This window comes from Monopterus albus, unplaced genomic scaffold (assembly GCF_001952655.1).
Source record: "Monopterus albus unplaced genomic scaffold, M_albus_1.0 scaffold120.1, whole genome shotgun sequence".
Taxonomy (NCBI): Eukaryota; Metazoa; Chordata; class Actinopteri; order Synbranchiformes; family Synbranchidae; genus Monopterus; species Monopterus albus.
Genome location: NW_018128000.1, coordinates 735,293 through 748,718, shown reverse-complemented (window position 1 = coordinate 748,718; position 13,426 = coordinate 735,293). Strand labels below are relative to the sequence as shown.

General features: G+C 43.5%; 1 protein-coding gene across 1 annotated transcript in view; it reads left to right on the top strand.

Annotated features, from left to right (window-relative positions):
* The window catches only part of kank3 (KN motif and ankyrin repeat domains 3), a 25,339-nt gene extending 13,552 nt beyond the window's left edge, over nt 1-11,787 (top strand). Inside the window, exons 3-12 of the mRNA XM_020612041.1 lie at nt 1,035-1,119; nt 1,645-3,438; nt 3,886-3,988; nt 4,232-4,456; nt 4,646-4,736; nt 5,102-5,321; nt 6,060-6,202; nt 7,238-7,438; nt 9,384-9,485; nt 10,472-11,787. Coding sequence (XP_020467697.1) covers nt 1,083-1,119; nt 1,645-3,438; nt 3,886-3,988; nt 4,232-4,456; nt 4,646-4,736; nt 5,102-5,321; nt 6,060-6,202; nt 7,238-7,438; nt 9,384-9,485; nt 10,472-10,534 — 2,979 coding nt within the window. The 5' untranslated portion in view covers nt 1,035-1,082 and the 3' untranslated portion in view covers nt 10,535-11,787. The remainder of the gene's footprint in view (nt 1-1,034; nt 1,120-1,644; nt 3,439-3,885; nt 3,989-4,231; nt 4,457-4,645; nt 4,737-5,101; nt 5,322-6,059; nt 6,203-7,237; nt 7,439-9,383; nt 9,486-10,471) is intronic.
* The last annotated feature ends 1,639 nt before the right edge of the window (nt 11,788-13,426 follow it).

Below are 13,426 nucleotides of genomic sequence, written 5' to 3'. Positions count from 1 at the left end.
ACAAGTAGTGTTTTATGTTTCCTGTCTGTTTGGGACAAACAGGAGCAGTGAGAGCTACTGTAGCTAAACGGCCAAAGAAAAGCATTTCAGATTTTTCATTTGTATGTCTGAATAAATGGGCATTATGCCTAGAGGAGATACTGTAACCAATTTCCTAGTGAAGCATATGTATGGCAGGTTTTAGAAGAGTTTTTGTGGTGAGGATAATGGTGGTGGTTTTTCAGTAGAGCTCGATGGTGTGATGATGATGCTGCTGATGGAGCAGCTGTCTTGTGGTTTTTGGACAATGTTCAGCTCTTTGTTGACTTTGTCCTGAGGTGTTTTCCCCTGACTGCTGTCTTCACCGTCTGCCATTAATTTCTACACATAAATCCACTGGCGCTTAAGGCATGTATCCTAACTCTTAGTGACATGTAATAATGTTGCCGTAAAAAAAAAAAGTCTGTGCTACAGTGCTGCTCCTCTGAAAGGTCTGATTTTCACTAGAAAGGAAGTCAAGAGCTTAAAAGTAGCAGATGTAGACAGACACGCTCCCTGAGGTATGCATGATGTCAGGAAAAAACAAACAAGAGATCCAGTTAACAAAACCTCTCTTATCTCTGAGAAAGGGGCTTTCACCTTCTTTTGAATTCAGTCACAGGCTGTCGTGTGCTAACAAGCCATAAGGAAAACACACACGTCTTCAAGCCTTTCTACACTTTTGTAGTAAGTTTATAACCCCTATAAAGTGTAATCTGCATTCACCATTAAAAAGAGAGCATGGAGCCATTTAGGTTGTTTAGAAGTTATGCTGATTTTGTGTCTTGTTGTGTGAAGCCGTCTCTTCTATTAACAAAATATGTTGATGAGGAGCATGTGATGTTGATGCTTGCAGACAAAATCACTAATATAAAGTCAAGACACAGTAAAGCTTGACAAATGATAGACTACAGTGTTTTTAGCAAGCTACTGTGGAGTGTTTTGGAAAGTACCTTTTCCTTCTTGGTTTAAGCGCATTCATGATAAATGCATGTGTCACTGTTTTCTTTAACCAGGTGTTAATTTGAAGCTGCGCATTTGTTGAAAGGTCTCAGTCCTGAAAAATGGCTCAGTCGGTGCAAGTTAACCCAAAGTTGCCTGGTAAGAAACTGTTTTTGTTCCACCTCATTTTCCAGTTTATTTTGTAACTGTGACAATGTGAATATTCTGGGATGAGGTTTGCTGTGTGCTATAGTTTTTCAATTTATTGTTACTACACTGTTCACATGGTGCCAGGGAAGCTGTTAACTGTAGGAAACAAAATATATTTAAAACTTGAGGTTTTTATTTTCTTTGTACTGTAAATAAAACTAAGCAGCTCAGAAACTCCAAAACTATTATCTATGTTGTTTTGTGAAGCAGTAATATTTTGATCTAAGATATGTCCTGAATGAATGTCCTGGTGAGGGAGAAGCATACGCAGCGCCACAGGCTCACTTCTCAGACCTTTAGTCAGTCTCTGCTCACATTTGTTAGACCTCAAGGACTCGCATAGTGAGTGAATGCACAATGTATAGAAACAAATCCCTGTAAACAATTTTGTTTGTGTGTAGTAAATTGGTTGTTTACAAGGGCATCACAGGGTATTTTTAAGTTCCATGTTCTCACCTGTCATTCTTGCTTCAGATCTGGGTTCAGTATTCATCTACTCGCGTCAGGAAGAGGCTGAGCAGCCAGGTTCCTACTCTGTCCAGACCCCATATGGTTTCCACCTGGATCTGGACTTCCTAAAATATGTAGAGGACATAGAAAGTGGGCACAATCTCCGTCGGGCACCTGTGAACTCCCGTCGCTCTAGAGGGGGCAAACTCTACCAGAGAAGTCCAGGTGTGGGAGGACGCACAAGTGGCTGGACATCTACAGAGTCTCTGTCGTCCACAGCAAGCGAGGATGGCAGGGCTCCTCCCCCACCGCCACCACGCAACCGCCTTGGGTCTGCACCCTGTGAGGGGCTTTCTCTGTCTCCTGTGACCCTTCTCACTGCCCCTTCATTGTCTGCTGGGGCCAAGGTGCCACCGCCGCCTCCGCAGCGCAACCCCAGAGTCGAGCGGACGCTTCTGGAAACCAGCCGGCGGCTACAGCAGGAGCAAACTGACCAGCAACAGAATGGGGGCCGCTTCCAGCTTGCAGATCCACCCAAACAGCTGCTACCCTCTCCCTCCACTCAAACTTTGCAGAGTAGTTGGACTAAACCCAGTCCTCAGACCTCAGGGCGCAGTACTCCAGCTGCTGGCACCACAGTGACTCCGATCCCTCCCAGCCAGTTGCAGACAGTTAGAGAGCAGATGGCTATAGCCCTGAAGCAGCTGAAGGAGATGGAGGAAAGGGTGAAGGGTGTACCTGAGCTTGAGAAAGAAGTGTCTAAGCTTCGGGCAGAGAAAGACATGCTCTTGTTAGCCTTGCGGGAGAAGAAACTGGCTATGGACATGGCCCAGCAGAAGCAACAGTCTACAACATCCTCCACCCAAACCACAGAGACCCTTCTAACTCAAACAGATCACAATGTCCAGAGTCAGTTGACTTCACCAAGTCACAGAGGCCTTGGAAAATCTAGTGAGCTGAAAAGGCTGGCGGAGAAATTTGAGAGGAAGGAAGGGAAAACCCCAGAGCCTTCGTCAAAAGTGTTACTAAAGGCTCCAGAGAAAGTTTCATTTGTTGAGAAAAAATCTGTGGCTGTTGGGGACAACATGCCCATGGATTCTGTTGTATTCTACTACAGCCAGGGCATGAAAGATGCTTCTGAGGGCACCAGGGTGAATGTCTGTGAGAGAGGCACTGGGACACAGTCCCCTCTGGTTCATGAGGAGGGGATACAGGCCAGGCTGGAGACGGAAGACGCAGAGGTTTGGGTCATGGAGTCACTACTTGGGCTTAGCAGTGAAACACAGCAGGAGATGGACACTTTAAAGGACACCATTAAGTTCCAGCAGGAGTCCATTGTGGCCTTAGAGGATCGGCTGCGTGTGGCCGACAAAGAGCTAGGGATCTTTAGAGCCCAGATGGAAGAGAGAGCTTCCAAAGTCATGTCTGAGAAGGGAGTTCTTGCAAGACCAGACACAGCAAATGCTCAGGTAGAGACACTGACTTCTGTGCTAAGGCACGCTGCAGTTTTGTGCCGTCCAGAAGTAAATAACGCATCTGTAGGCGATATTTTACCAGCAACTCTGATCGAGCAGGGCACCCAGACTGATGCTGTAGAGAAAAAACTGGCAGAACCAGTTCCTGTTGCACTGGTCAGTACTGGGTGTCAGTGGGAGAATGTGAATGAGGAAAAGACTGACGGGCAGAAAGTTACAGTGCCAAAGAAGAGACAGCTGACCATCGCTGAATACAAGGTCTGTCCAGAGGAAGTGGTGGTCCGTACGGCCAAGAGGGAAGGAGACCAAGGAGAGAAGACTGCAGCCAGCAACACCAAGACAGGTGAGAACTTACAGCTTCATGATTTCAAAGAACGTCACTAGATAGTCTAGGAATAACTAAAGACTACAGTATAATGTATTTATAAGAGAAATAAAGAAGAACAGTCTGATTTAAAACCAAGCAGTTATTAATTCTTTAATGGACACTTTTACTAAAAGTAGGTTACACTAGTAATTACTAATTGAACTTATTAAAATATAAATACTTACAAATGAGTTCTTCCCATGAAACTTTGTAGAAGTTACTCAGATATCACATAAAATAACGCAGTACCCGCTCAGGTGCACTTTTGTTAAACTGGTTTTATAATAACTTCCTTTGTGAATAGAAATAGACAACATCCTCCAGCAATAGAGACTCGCGACATAATTTTGTTTACGTCATGTGTGAGGTTTCTGTTTCTCCGGTGTACTTTATTTGATCCACGTGTTTGGCTCATTGCATCAGGTATGCTAAAGTCAATCATGAAGAGGAAGGATGGGAGCACCTCTACTGAGAGTTGCACCGTCTGCAAGAAGAGCCTGCAGTTTGTTGGTATTCTAAATGGAGGGTGGGTAACGTGAAACCAAACTTTTATTTTTACCACACCAAAAATAAAATAAGGGCAGCAGAAGGTCTCAAGGTTAGAAATAACAGTTCAACAATAACAGGTCAGAGAAACAATATTCATTCTCTAAAAACCACAGAGTTGCTTTTGGAAAAAATAAAAACATAAGCTAAGTCCCTAAAATGTGATATGCACCAGTTGGGAATTTGTGTTCTCTTTATTCTAGCTGATATTTGTCTCCCTCAGGTATGAATCTACATCAAGTGAAGAAGAAGGGGAAGAGGAGGAGGAAGAAGACAAGAGTTCTTCTGGAGAAAGTGGAGAAGGCGAATGTTTGGACAGCACAGAGGATGAGGCAGCTCTGGAGGAGGAAACATCTGAGGAGGAGAGAAACATCAACCTGGATGAGAGTGACACTGACGAGGAAACCCTGAGAGCCGTGGACTGCTCATCTGATGCTGTCAAAGAGAAGTAGGGTGTTGCATTGCTGTAGTGATGGTTTCAGTTTCAGGGAACTACAGACAACAGGCTAAGATAGTTTCCTGATTAATGTGGATGCTATCACACCGTGATAGATGACAGAGTTTTACTGTACAACTGTAATGCAAAGAAAGGGAAACAGGAAATTGCTTTAACTTCACCCGTGTGTTTTTGTCACAGATTTGAGCTGAGCTCAAAAATGCGTGAGGCCTGTCTTATTCTGAAAAACCACCTGAATGATGACGTACAAACACTGAAGAGTAAGGAAGTGGTACGTCCAACTTATTTTATCATTGAATTGCACTTTAACTATTGCAATAAGATGATGAAAGCTGTGGGACTGTTTTATTGTATGAGGATATTTTTGGCACCAGTAAACAATCTGAAACAATAAGAACGTCAAGTAACATTAACAGGAGTTGAGCCTGTGCACTTGAGACAAATACTGTTTGACTTTGGCAAGATAAACTATGTACAGTTCTCTTTAGTCCCAAATTATGGCAAAACCTGAATGAGAAATAAAGATTATTAAGACAGTTCATGCTTGTAGCCATTAGAGAACAGTCTCTCCAGTTGCCTTGGATTCTGGTTTTCTCATGCGCGTGCACTTCAATGACTCTCCACCTTCATCTTCAGCTCTCCAGCACCCACACTGTCCAGCTCGAGTGGTTCCGCATCTCCAGCGCCAAGATGGCTCAGCCTTCCCGGGTCTCTGACTACCTGATGGCGTTCTCCGAAGTGTCGTCAGCACTGCTGGAGCACATAGTTAACATGACTGATGGAAACGGCAACACGGCTCTCCACTATAGCGTCTCCCACTCCAACTTCGGTGTGGTTGGGCTGCTGCTGGACACAGGTCAGGGATCAAGCATCTTCAGCGAAGAATTACTCAGCCTATTATTCTGCTGTTGTTTAGCCATTCATTTACCGGTTCTCCTGTTGTTCTGTGTTGGCCCTGAGAATAAGGCTGGACCATTCAATCTGTGTAAAGGCTGTGAAGACAAAATAATGAGAGAAGCATTACCCATCACATTATGCAAAAGCCTGATTCAGCATTATTAAGAAATACATCCGTTTGCTGTTTTACCCCCTTAGTTTGAATGATTTTTCTTTTTGCCCAGTACATGGACACTAGGAAGAGGGGGGAACAGCTGGGCTTGTGCTGTCAAAACATCTTGTATCTCGTTTATTCAACTTGCATAAAAATAGAAAAAGAGACAAAAGAACCACTGGCTCACACATCCGAGCTATATATTGACTAACAAAGAGGACCCACTGACTGTTAGTTGCCAGTATATTTGTTTATAAATGTTTTGTTCACCCTATTTATAACAAACCCCTCTCTACAATGTAATATAGTTCAACAGCAGCACCAACTACCTTGCCCAAAATTACCATATGTTTTATGAGCATCTTTAGAAAACAGTTTGAGTATCAGGGTTTACTGCAGGATTGTTGTACTAGACTGCATTATTTTTAACTTGATGTACACAAATTAGCAAGATGTGCACATTTATATGGAAGTAGTGACATGTTTTGTATAAATGAACTTTTTAAATGCACAATTTAAAAAAGAAAAACATGATCTCTACAGGTGTGTGCTGTGTGGATAAGCAGAACAAGGCAGGCTACACTGCCATCATGCTGGCTGCGCTCTCTACTGTGAAGGAAGAGGGGGACATGGCTATAGTCAAGAAGCTTTTCAGGCAAGGCAATGTCAACGCCAAGGCCAGTCAGGCAAGTCATTAGCAGTCCATTACAGTTCAGAATGCTCTTAAACTGGATGTGCCACTTATTCTTTACCTCTGTGTTCCCACAGTCATTTTACTTTTCAGTCATTTCCTTTAATACACTTGTAATTTTTTGCTTGTAGGTCTGACCTGTTTAAGATTCTTAACAGAACACAAGGGTTAAAATAAAAATTGCGGTCTCGTAGCTGAACAAAAAAATGGTTGTAAAAAGTGAAAATATTTGTCACAAGTGCTAAATTAATTTGCTATGCAAAAATAAAGTTCTTCAAAAGTATCAACTGAGAACTGCGAAAAAGCAATGTGTTCAAAGAGAACAGGAGTCTGTGTGAATCTGCAGTAGGCTCCATTATCCAGAAGCATTTTATCACTTAAGAGTGAATTGTCTGATGTAAACTTGGCTTTCACCTTGTCCTGCTGGTTTAAAGTGACTCAAATAGAGTTAAATTACTACAGGCTCAAGGCTGTTTTGAGAATGTAAAGGAAAAACGTCGTTCTACAGATAATGCCTGTTTTTGTCCACTGTTTGCATTAATGATTTCAGTTACGAGTACTTCTGTGTTGTAAGGAAGTGCTACATAGACAGCCAGAGACTTGAGGAATAATTGCTTACGGGTTGAATTCTATTAAGCAAATGTAAAGCCTAATGTGACAAGTCATTTGTGAGACTGAATGGATTTATCTCCCTGGTTGATCTAAGTAGGTTGCATAATGTGTGTGTGTTTGGACACGGCACCTACAGGCTCTCACAGTGCCAAGTCATGGGACTCTAAATTTATGGCCAACACTGGCTATAAATCCTGTTACCGGCGATTATTATTGTTGCAGTGAGGGAGAAAACACAAGGCAAGCAATGAAATTTTAGAGTCAGGACGTCATACTATATTCTGTGGCCTTTTTTTAAGTTTAGTTTTTGGAACAGGGGCTTATGTGTTAAATCACATTTTGCACATCTTCTCATTGCTTAAGGGATAACCTGTGCATTTCAAAAACCATATATCTTTATAATGCTTTACCTCTGCAGGCTGGCCAGACAGCACTGATGCTAGCTGTTAGCCACGGGCGTCAGGAGATGGTGCGGGCATTGCTTGAGTGTGGGGCTGACGTTAACGCACAGGATGACGAGGGATCGACGGCTCTGATGTGTGCCAGTGAACATGGTCGAGCTGAGATCGTCAAACTGCTCCTGGAACAGCCTGGCTGCGACATATCCATCGTGGATAATGTAAGTTTATTTTTATTTTTATTTTACTCATTTAGTTGATGCACTCATTTATGAATCGAGCTGGATTGGGCCAATCTGTTTCAGCCAAGGTGGTTAAATGATGGATTTTTATTCTGACTGGGCTATTGTTCTGATTAGTAGTGGAATATCAGGGTCCTTGTAAACTGCTATTGAATATGGAAGTGCACTGCATCCAAAGGGGGGAAAAAAGGATCTTATCTCTCATAATTATGACTCACTATCTCATAATTATGAGATAATGCAGGGGTTGGAACACTGCAGAGCTTGCCTGTAAATCAGCAGGTTAGTGATACACTGCCTGGCCACATTAATAGTTGCACCTGTACGCACTTCAATGCAACACTTCGACACATCAGTGTTTATGAAGCTCAAAATGTTTTTTGGTGAAACTGGCATCAATGTATACATTCAATTATATGTTTATTATTGAGGTCACAGTTAAAGGTGGAGTTGTAGTGGACTACATTATATTAAGAGGTGTGTCTATATGCGTGTCCTCTCTGGTTACATACATGAGGTAGGAATATTGGGAACACCTCTGATTTTAATCTGATTGAAAAAATACTGTCCATGTAACCACAGCTAGTGAAAGAAACTATCAGAGAGCCGCTGACATCTGGCTATTTTGTCATCTGGGATTCGGCATAATCTGTGATCAGGAAACACCACAGCAAATTGGCCTTAAGTTTTCACTCCTTGTCACCTCTTTCTAACATCTGCTTTTTTTCTCTGATCCGTGCTGTTTCCACAAGGACTATCACTGGGCTACTAACAAGCTGCCAGGGGATGAATTAAAAACAGCAAACTTGTTGGCTCCGGCACTAATCCTCTTCATACTTCACCACATAACCATACACAAGCAAGCAGCAACTGTTCATTTCCCAGAACAATGTGCATTTGTATGGAAGGGTGAAGATCGGAGACTACTGTAGGAGATGTATCATTCTGTCAAGGTTTTTCCTAAACTTTTCTTACCTGAAACTCTTCTCATCTGTGCTTGGGATGTTTCTTGCTTTTTATGACTGCACAGCTGTATGTTTTATGGTGATTTTACACTGGACTGGTCAGGACTCTTGAAGACAGGCCAGGCACAGATATGAGTGTTCACATCTGTGCTAGAAGGAGTTGGCCATTTAATCTGGACTCCTGGATTGTGTTTCAGTACAGCACAGCTGGACTGGAGAAGGTGGGAAAATATTTGGAGGGCCCCCACCTCCCTTGTCCTCCCTGAAAACATGACAGCAGGATAAACAATGGCTTTAAGACAGTGGAGATAAGATGGGTGACAAATTAAAGGAACGCACACTTTACCAAAAGGTGTCTCCAGCCCAGCTTCCCTCTGTTGGAGAGAGGAAACATCGTCCTTCCAAAACATATTCCCTCGTTGTATTCAACACACTTTCTCATTAAGCCCTTCAGTAACCTAGAGCTGCAATTAGCACCAACATCTTCTGTTTTTTTAAATGAGATAAATTGATAATTTTCTTTGTCACACATGAAGATAAACTGATTTACCTTTTGGTTGGAAAGACATTTCAAGAAAGTCAAAAAGGGCGTTTAAGTTTTGACATTCTGAGAATAAAAAAGATAAATAATCAGCACTTTAATCAGTGACTCCTGCATCTTTTTTAAATTTCCACTCATTTGTGATTTTCCTTTATCATCCATCTGTACTGAATAGTTTACTGTCAGCGCTAAATCTTTTTTATAGTCAAGACTTTCATAACCCTTTATTTTGCTTTGGGATGTTGTATGAATGAAACGGTTTCTCCTTATAATTAGGTTTATGTCATGCCACAGCATAAATGTTTAAGCCACTCGTTAGGATGATCACAATGTCGAACTGAAACTGTAAAGGTATTTCTTAGAAACTCAATTGTGTTTGGGTAAGTGAACTCACCTGTCTTTCCTCCTCTGTCGGCAGGATGGCAGCAACGCTCTCTCTATCGCACTGGAGGCGTCCCACAACGACACAGCGGTGCTGCTCTATGCCCATATGAACTATGCCAAGACCCCAACTGCTATGGTAAGTCCTCTTCTTCTATGGAAATGGGCTAAATTAATTCTTGTCTCTGCAGGCCCAATAGGGACTTTCTAAACAATCTCAGTTTGGGTGAATGGTCGCGTATTGTAAATCCAACTGATAGCATGACTGTAATTTTGTGTAAAAATCTATTTTATTTAACGGTAAATAATACACCTTTTAACGGTATAGTTAAAAAAACTACAGGGAAAAACAAATTTGCAGAGTGAAATGGAGTCCCAAAATTTGACCTAGCTCATAGCAAATGGGTAGTTATCTTTAGCTGTGATGCAGTCTTGGCTGGTGCTTGCTTTTTGTGTGGCAGTGGTTCATTTTAGGGCCACAAGCTTAAAGGTTTTAAATCTGCTGGAAAATGTCATGCAGACAGGCTGGAGTTAGTGCAGGTCACAGTCACAAACATTACTATACAGTGAGCAATGTCTCTTGTATTAAAAGTGGGTAGGGTCAGTTGACCAGAAGCTCTCCAAGCTTTACTCTGGGTGTGGGCAGCACTGCCTGAAGGAGCACTGCTGCCCCCTTAAGGTGTTATCCAGTTCCTGCAGATTGTAGTCTCTATTAGATGGCATTACCGTTATTACGATGTTTGAAAATAGTGTGAGAATTGTTAATTCAGTTATCACTGAGGCTATAGTTAGTGATTGGACTGCATTATACTGAGGTGTTTTTAATATTCTTCTCCCATCATGTATGTAAATAGGGAACTGAAAAATTAGAAACACCTTTCCAAATATACAGTATGTACCCTAGTACAACACCATCTCTGACCTCAATGCTAAAATGTGTAATTGAATGAACAACTCTATAAAAAGCATTATGCTTTGTAAGATAGATTTGACAGTGAAGCTGTTGTATTGAACTGCCTTACACTGTACATGTGTGCATAATAAATAAGCCACAGAATGTATTCACTTTGAAAACAGCTAATTCCTCTTTTAAAACTCAACCCTGTTCTTCATATTGTCTTTTAGGGGAGTCCAAAGGCCCAGCACCAGAGCCCCACCCGACCCCACAAGCCCTGGCCTGCAGACTGACCAGCAGACATAACTGGAAATGAGCTGTAAAGCTCCACTGGAATTGAATTAAATATATTATATATGTCCTGCATTTATAAGTACTGTTAATGAGTATTTTTTTTTCCACAAAAGTTGTGAATACTTATATACTAATAAGAGCTCCAGGCTTGTCTAAATGAGGTTTCCAGTACTTGTTTGTTCTGTATTATTTGCACACCACTAATGTTTTACTGTTGAGGGCCACAGACACAGATGGCATACGATGTAAATCAAAAAACCTGCACGCACTGTTTTCCATACAAGCCCACACACTGAAACAATAGACATCAAGGTTGATCACTGTCTGCCAATAGGGGGCAGGGGCCACCCCCCTAATGTTGCTGCAGATAAGATCCGAAACACTGACACAGTGATATTCATATATATTTCTCCCAGAGCCTCCAGTCCTACTGGGAGTGCTGGTGTTAGGGCCCTTCATGTACGCCAGAGGCAGCACTGGATGGACATGGTCAACCCTCCACAGGGGCCGGTGAAGCTGGATTGGGCAGAGCCATTTAAGCACCCAAACATGAACAGATCCACAGACACACATGTGCATGTACTTGCACACAGAGTCTGAAATAATAGAATAAAAGTGCTAATAAATGTGTTTATCATTTGTAAAACGCCTTGAGGCGATTTCCATCTGCTAATAAAAGCGTGTCTAGATGAAAGGTGTGTTTGTAATTGCATGTGAGTTTTACTTTGTCAGTGTGTGCACGGCAGAATTTTCAATGCTGGAGCCTGAGAAAGTTCAGCCGCTGTTCCCCACCGCCCCCTAGTGTGCATGTGCAGTGGACCCCAGAACGTGGAAGCAACCCTGGAAGAAAAACAAATTTGCCGTGTGCACCAGGCGAGCAACATTCAGTGGGGAAAATAAATATATTAACATTATGAAAAAACATTCTCACAATACAGACATTGAAAAAATGTCCTATCTTTTCCCCTTAATACATCTGTGGGAAGAATGGTCTCCATCTTGTGATTTGGTATCCAACAGTAAATTCTTACATTTATATCTGTATTTATTTGAAACTCCTCTTTATTCATAGTAAATATTACTGGTTTTTAGATTTTATTAAAAAAAAAACAAATGGTAGGAATAAGCCACAGTTTTGCCTAAAAGCCTGAAACATGTCTTATAACTTTTCTTTTTCCTGTTCCTTCTCCTCAGCACACAGTAAGGATGCCCTTTAGTGGTGGCACACAGCATTACACCAATCTTAACAAGTGTGACCCACTACTGCAAATGAATGGCAATTTAATGGTACAAATAGCAATGTATGTACATAGTCACAGTTTTTGTGAGCGTGTAGGAAAGATGTGTACGTAAAAGCATTTTTGAATGTGTGAATAAAATCTGTAAACAAATTATGTTACACAAAGACACTGAAAACAAGTGTGTTTGTGAACATCTGTGTACAAAGTAGTGAGGTTTAGTGTGAATCACACCTGAATCTGATTGGACAGTGACAGTCCAATCACAGAGCAGAGTCAAATTGTCCAATCAGGTGGTAGCTGGGCTCTTCAAGTTAGTTTCTGGTGGTGGTTCTGTAAGTTTGTTGTAGTGGAGGTCCAAGATACCTGACAGCGGTAGCTGTTCTACAACTCAGGTGGGTCGCATTAGAAAATCACAGTAAACATTTCATGTGTTGCGTTCTGTATGTAGGCAGCGCGCAGGTGCTTTGTTGTTAACACAGTTGTCCAAATTCATGTTTTCTATTTGAGGTGGGATACTTTATGAAGTGTTAGCTAGTGATGTCCAAATGACAATCGCCCCTGGTCACTGTGCAGCTCCTCCGGGACCCCAAACCGGGCGAACATCTCATCCACCAAACAGCGAGCAGTAGTGGCTGCACTCTGGTCCGGCACCGCATAAGCCTCGGGCCATTTGGTGAAATAATCCATGGCCACCAGGATGTAATGGTTGCCGGCCTCTGTGGTAGGGAACGGCCCCAGGATGTCCACCTCGATCCGCTCCATGGGAGCCCCCACAAGATACTGCTGCAACAGAGCTTGAGAGTGTCGCGTGGGCCCCTTCTGCGCCGTGCAGATATCACAGCAGTGGATGTGCAGCTCGGCCTTTTGGCGACACCCCGGCCAGTAGAAACGTTGCCGCAGCCGCCTCACCGGCTTCGTGTTGCTGCAATCCCGACCCAGCCGCTCCGTGAACCCAGCGCAGGACCGTCAACCGGAGCATGGAGGGGATCAGCAACTGCAGGCGGTCAGCCCCTTGGCATGGGGCTCTCCACCGTTGGTAGAGGAGGCCGTCGTGAAGCCCCAGGCTGCTCCACTGTGCATACAGCATTTTCACCTCCGACCCCTCGGCAGACACGGCGGCCCACTCCGGCCGTGCTGGAGCCTCGACCCAACTCCGGACCTCCTGAAGCACGGGATTGGCCTGCTGCTGCTGCTCGAGCTGCTCCCGGGTGAATGGCTCCTGAGCCTGGTTGCTGTCACTCAGCCACGCCACCGCTGACAATTCCTGGTCTCGCTCCTCCAGGCAGCTGCAGTACCGACAGTCCTCAGTCACGCAGGGGCGATGGGAGTGCTGCTGACCTGGGCGGTGGCGAACCTCGAAATCATACTCCTGGAGCACCTCTAGCCACCGCGCCACTTGCCCCTTGGGCTGGCGGAAGTTCATCAACCAAGTGAGGCTGGCATGATCTGTCCTCAGCACAAACTTGGTGCCCAGGAGATATGACCTCAAGTGCCGCACCGCCAGGATGACAGCTAACAGTTCCTGTCTGGTAACACAATAATTCATCTCGGGGTGGCTAAGGCTGCCGCTGTAATAAGCCAGGATGTCCATGAATTCCCCCAGCAGCCCCAACAGCCTCTCCCTCTCATGCGTGGTCAGATGCTTAACAC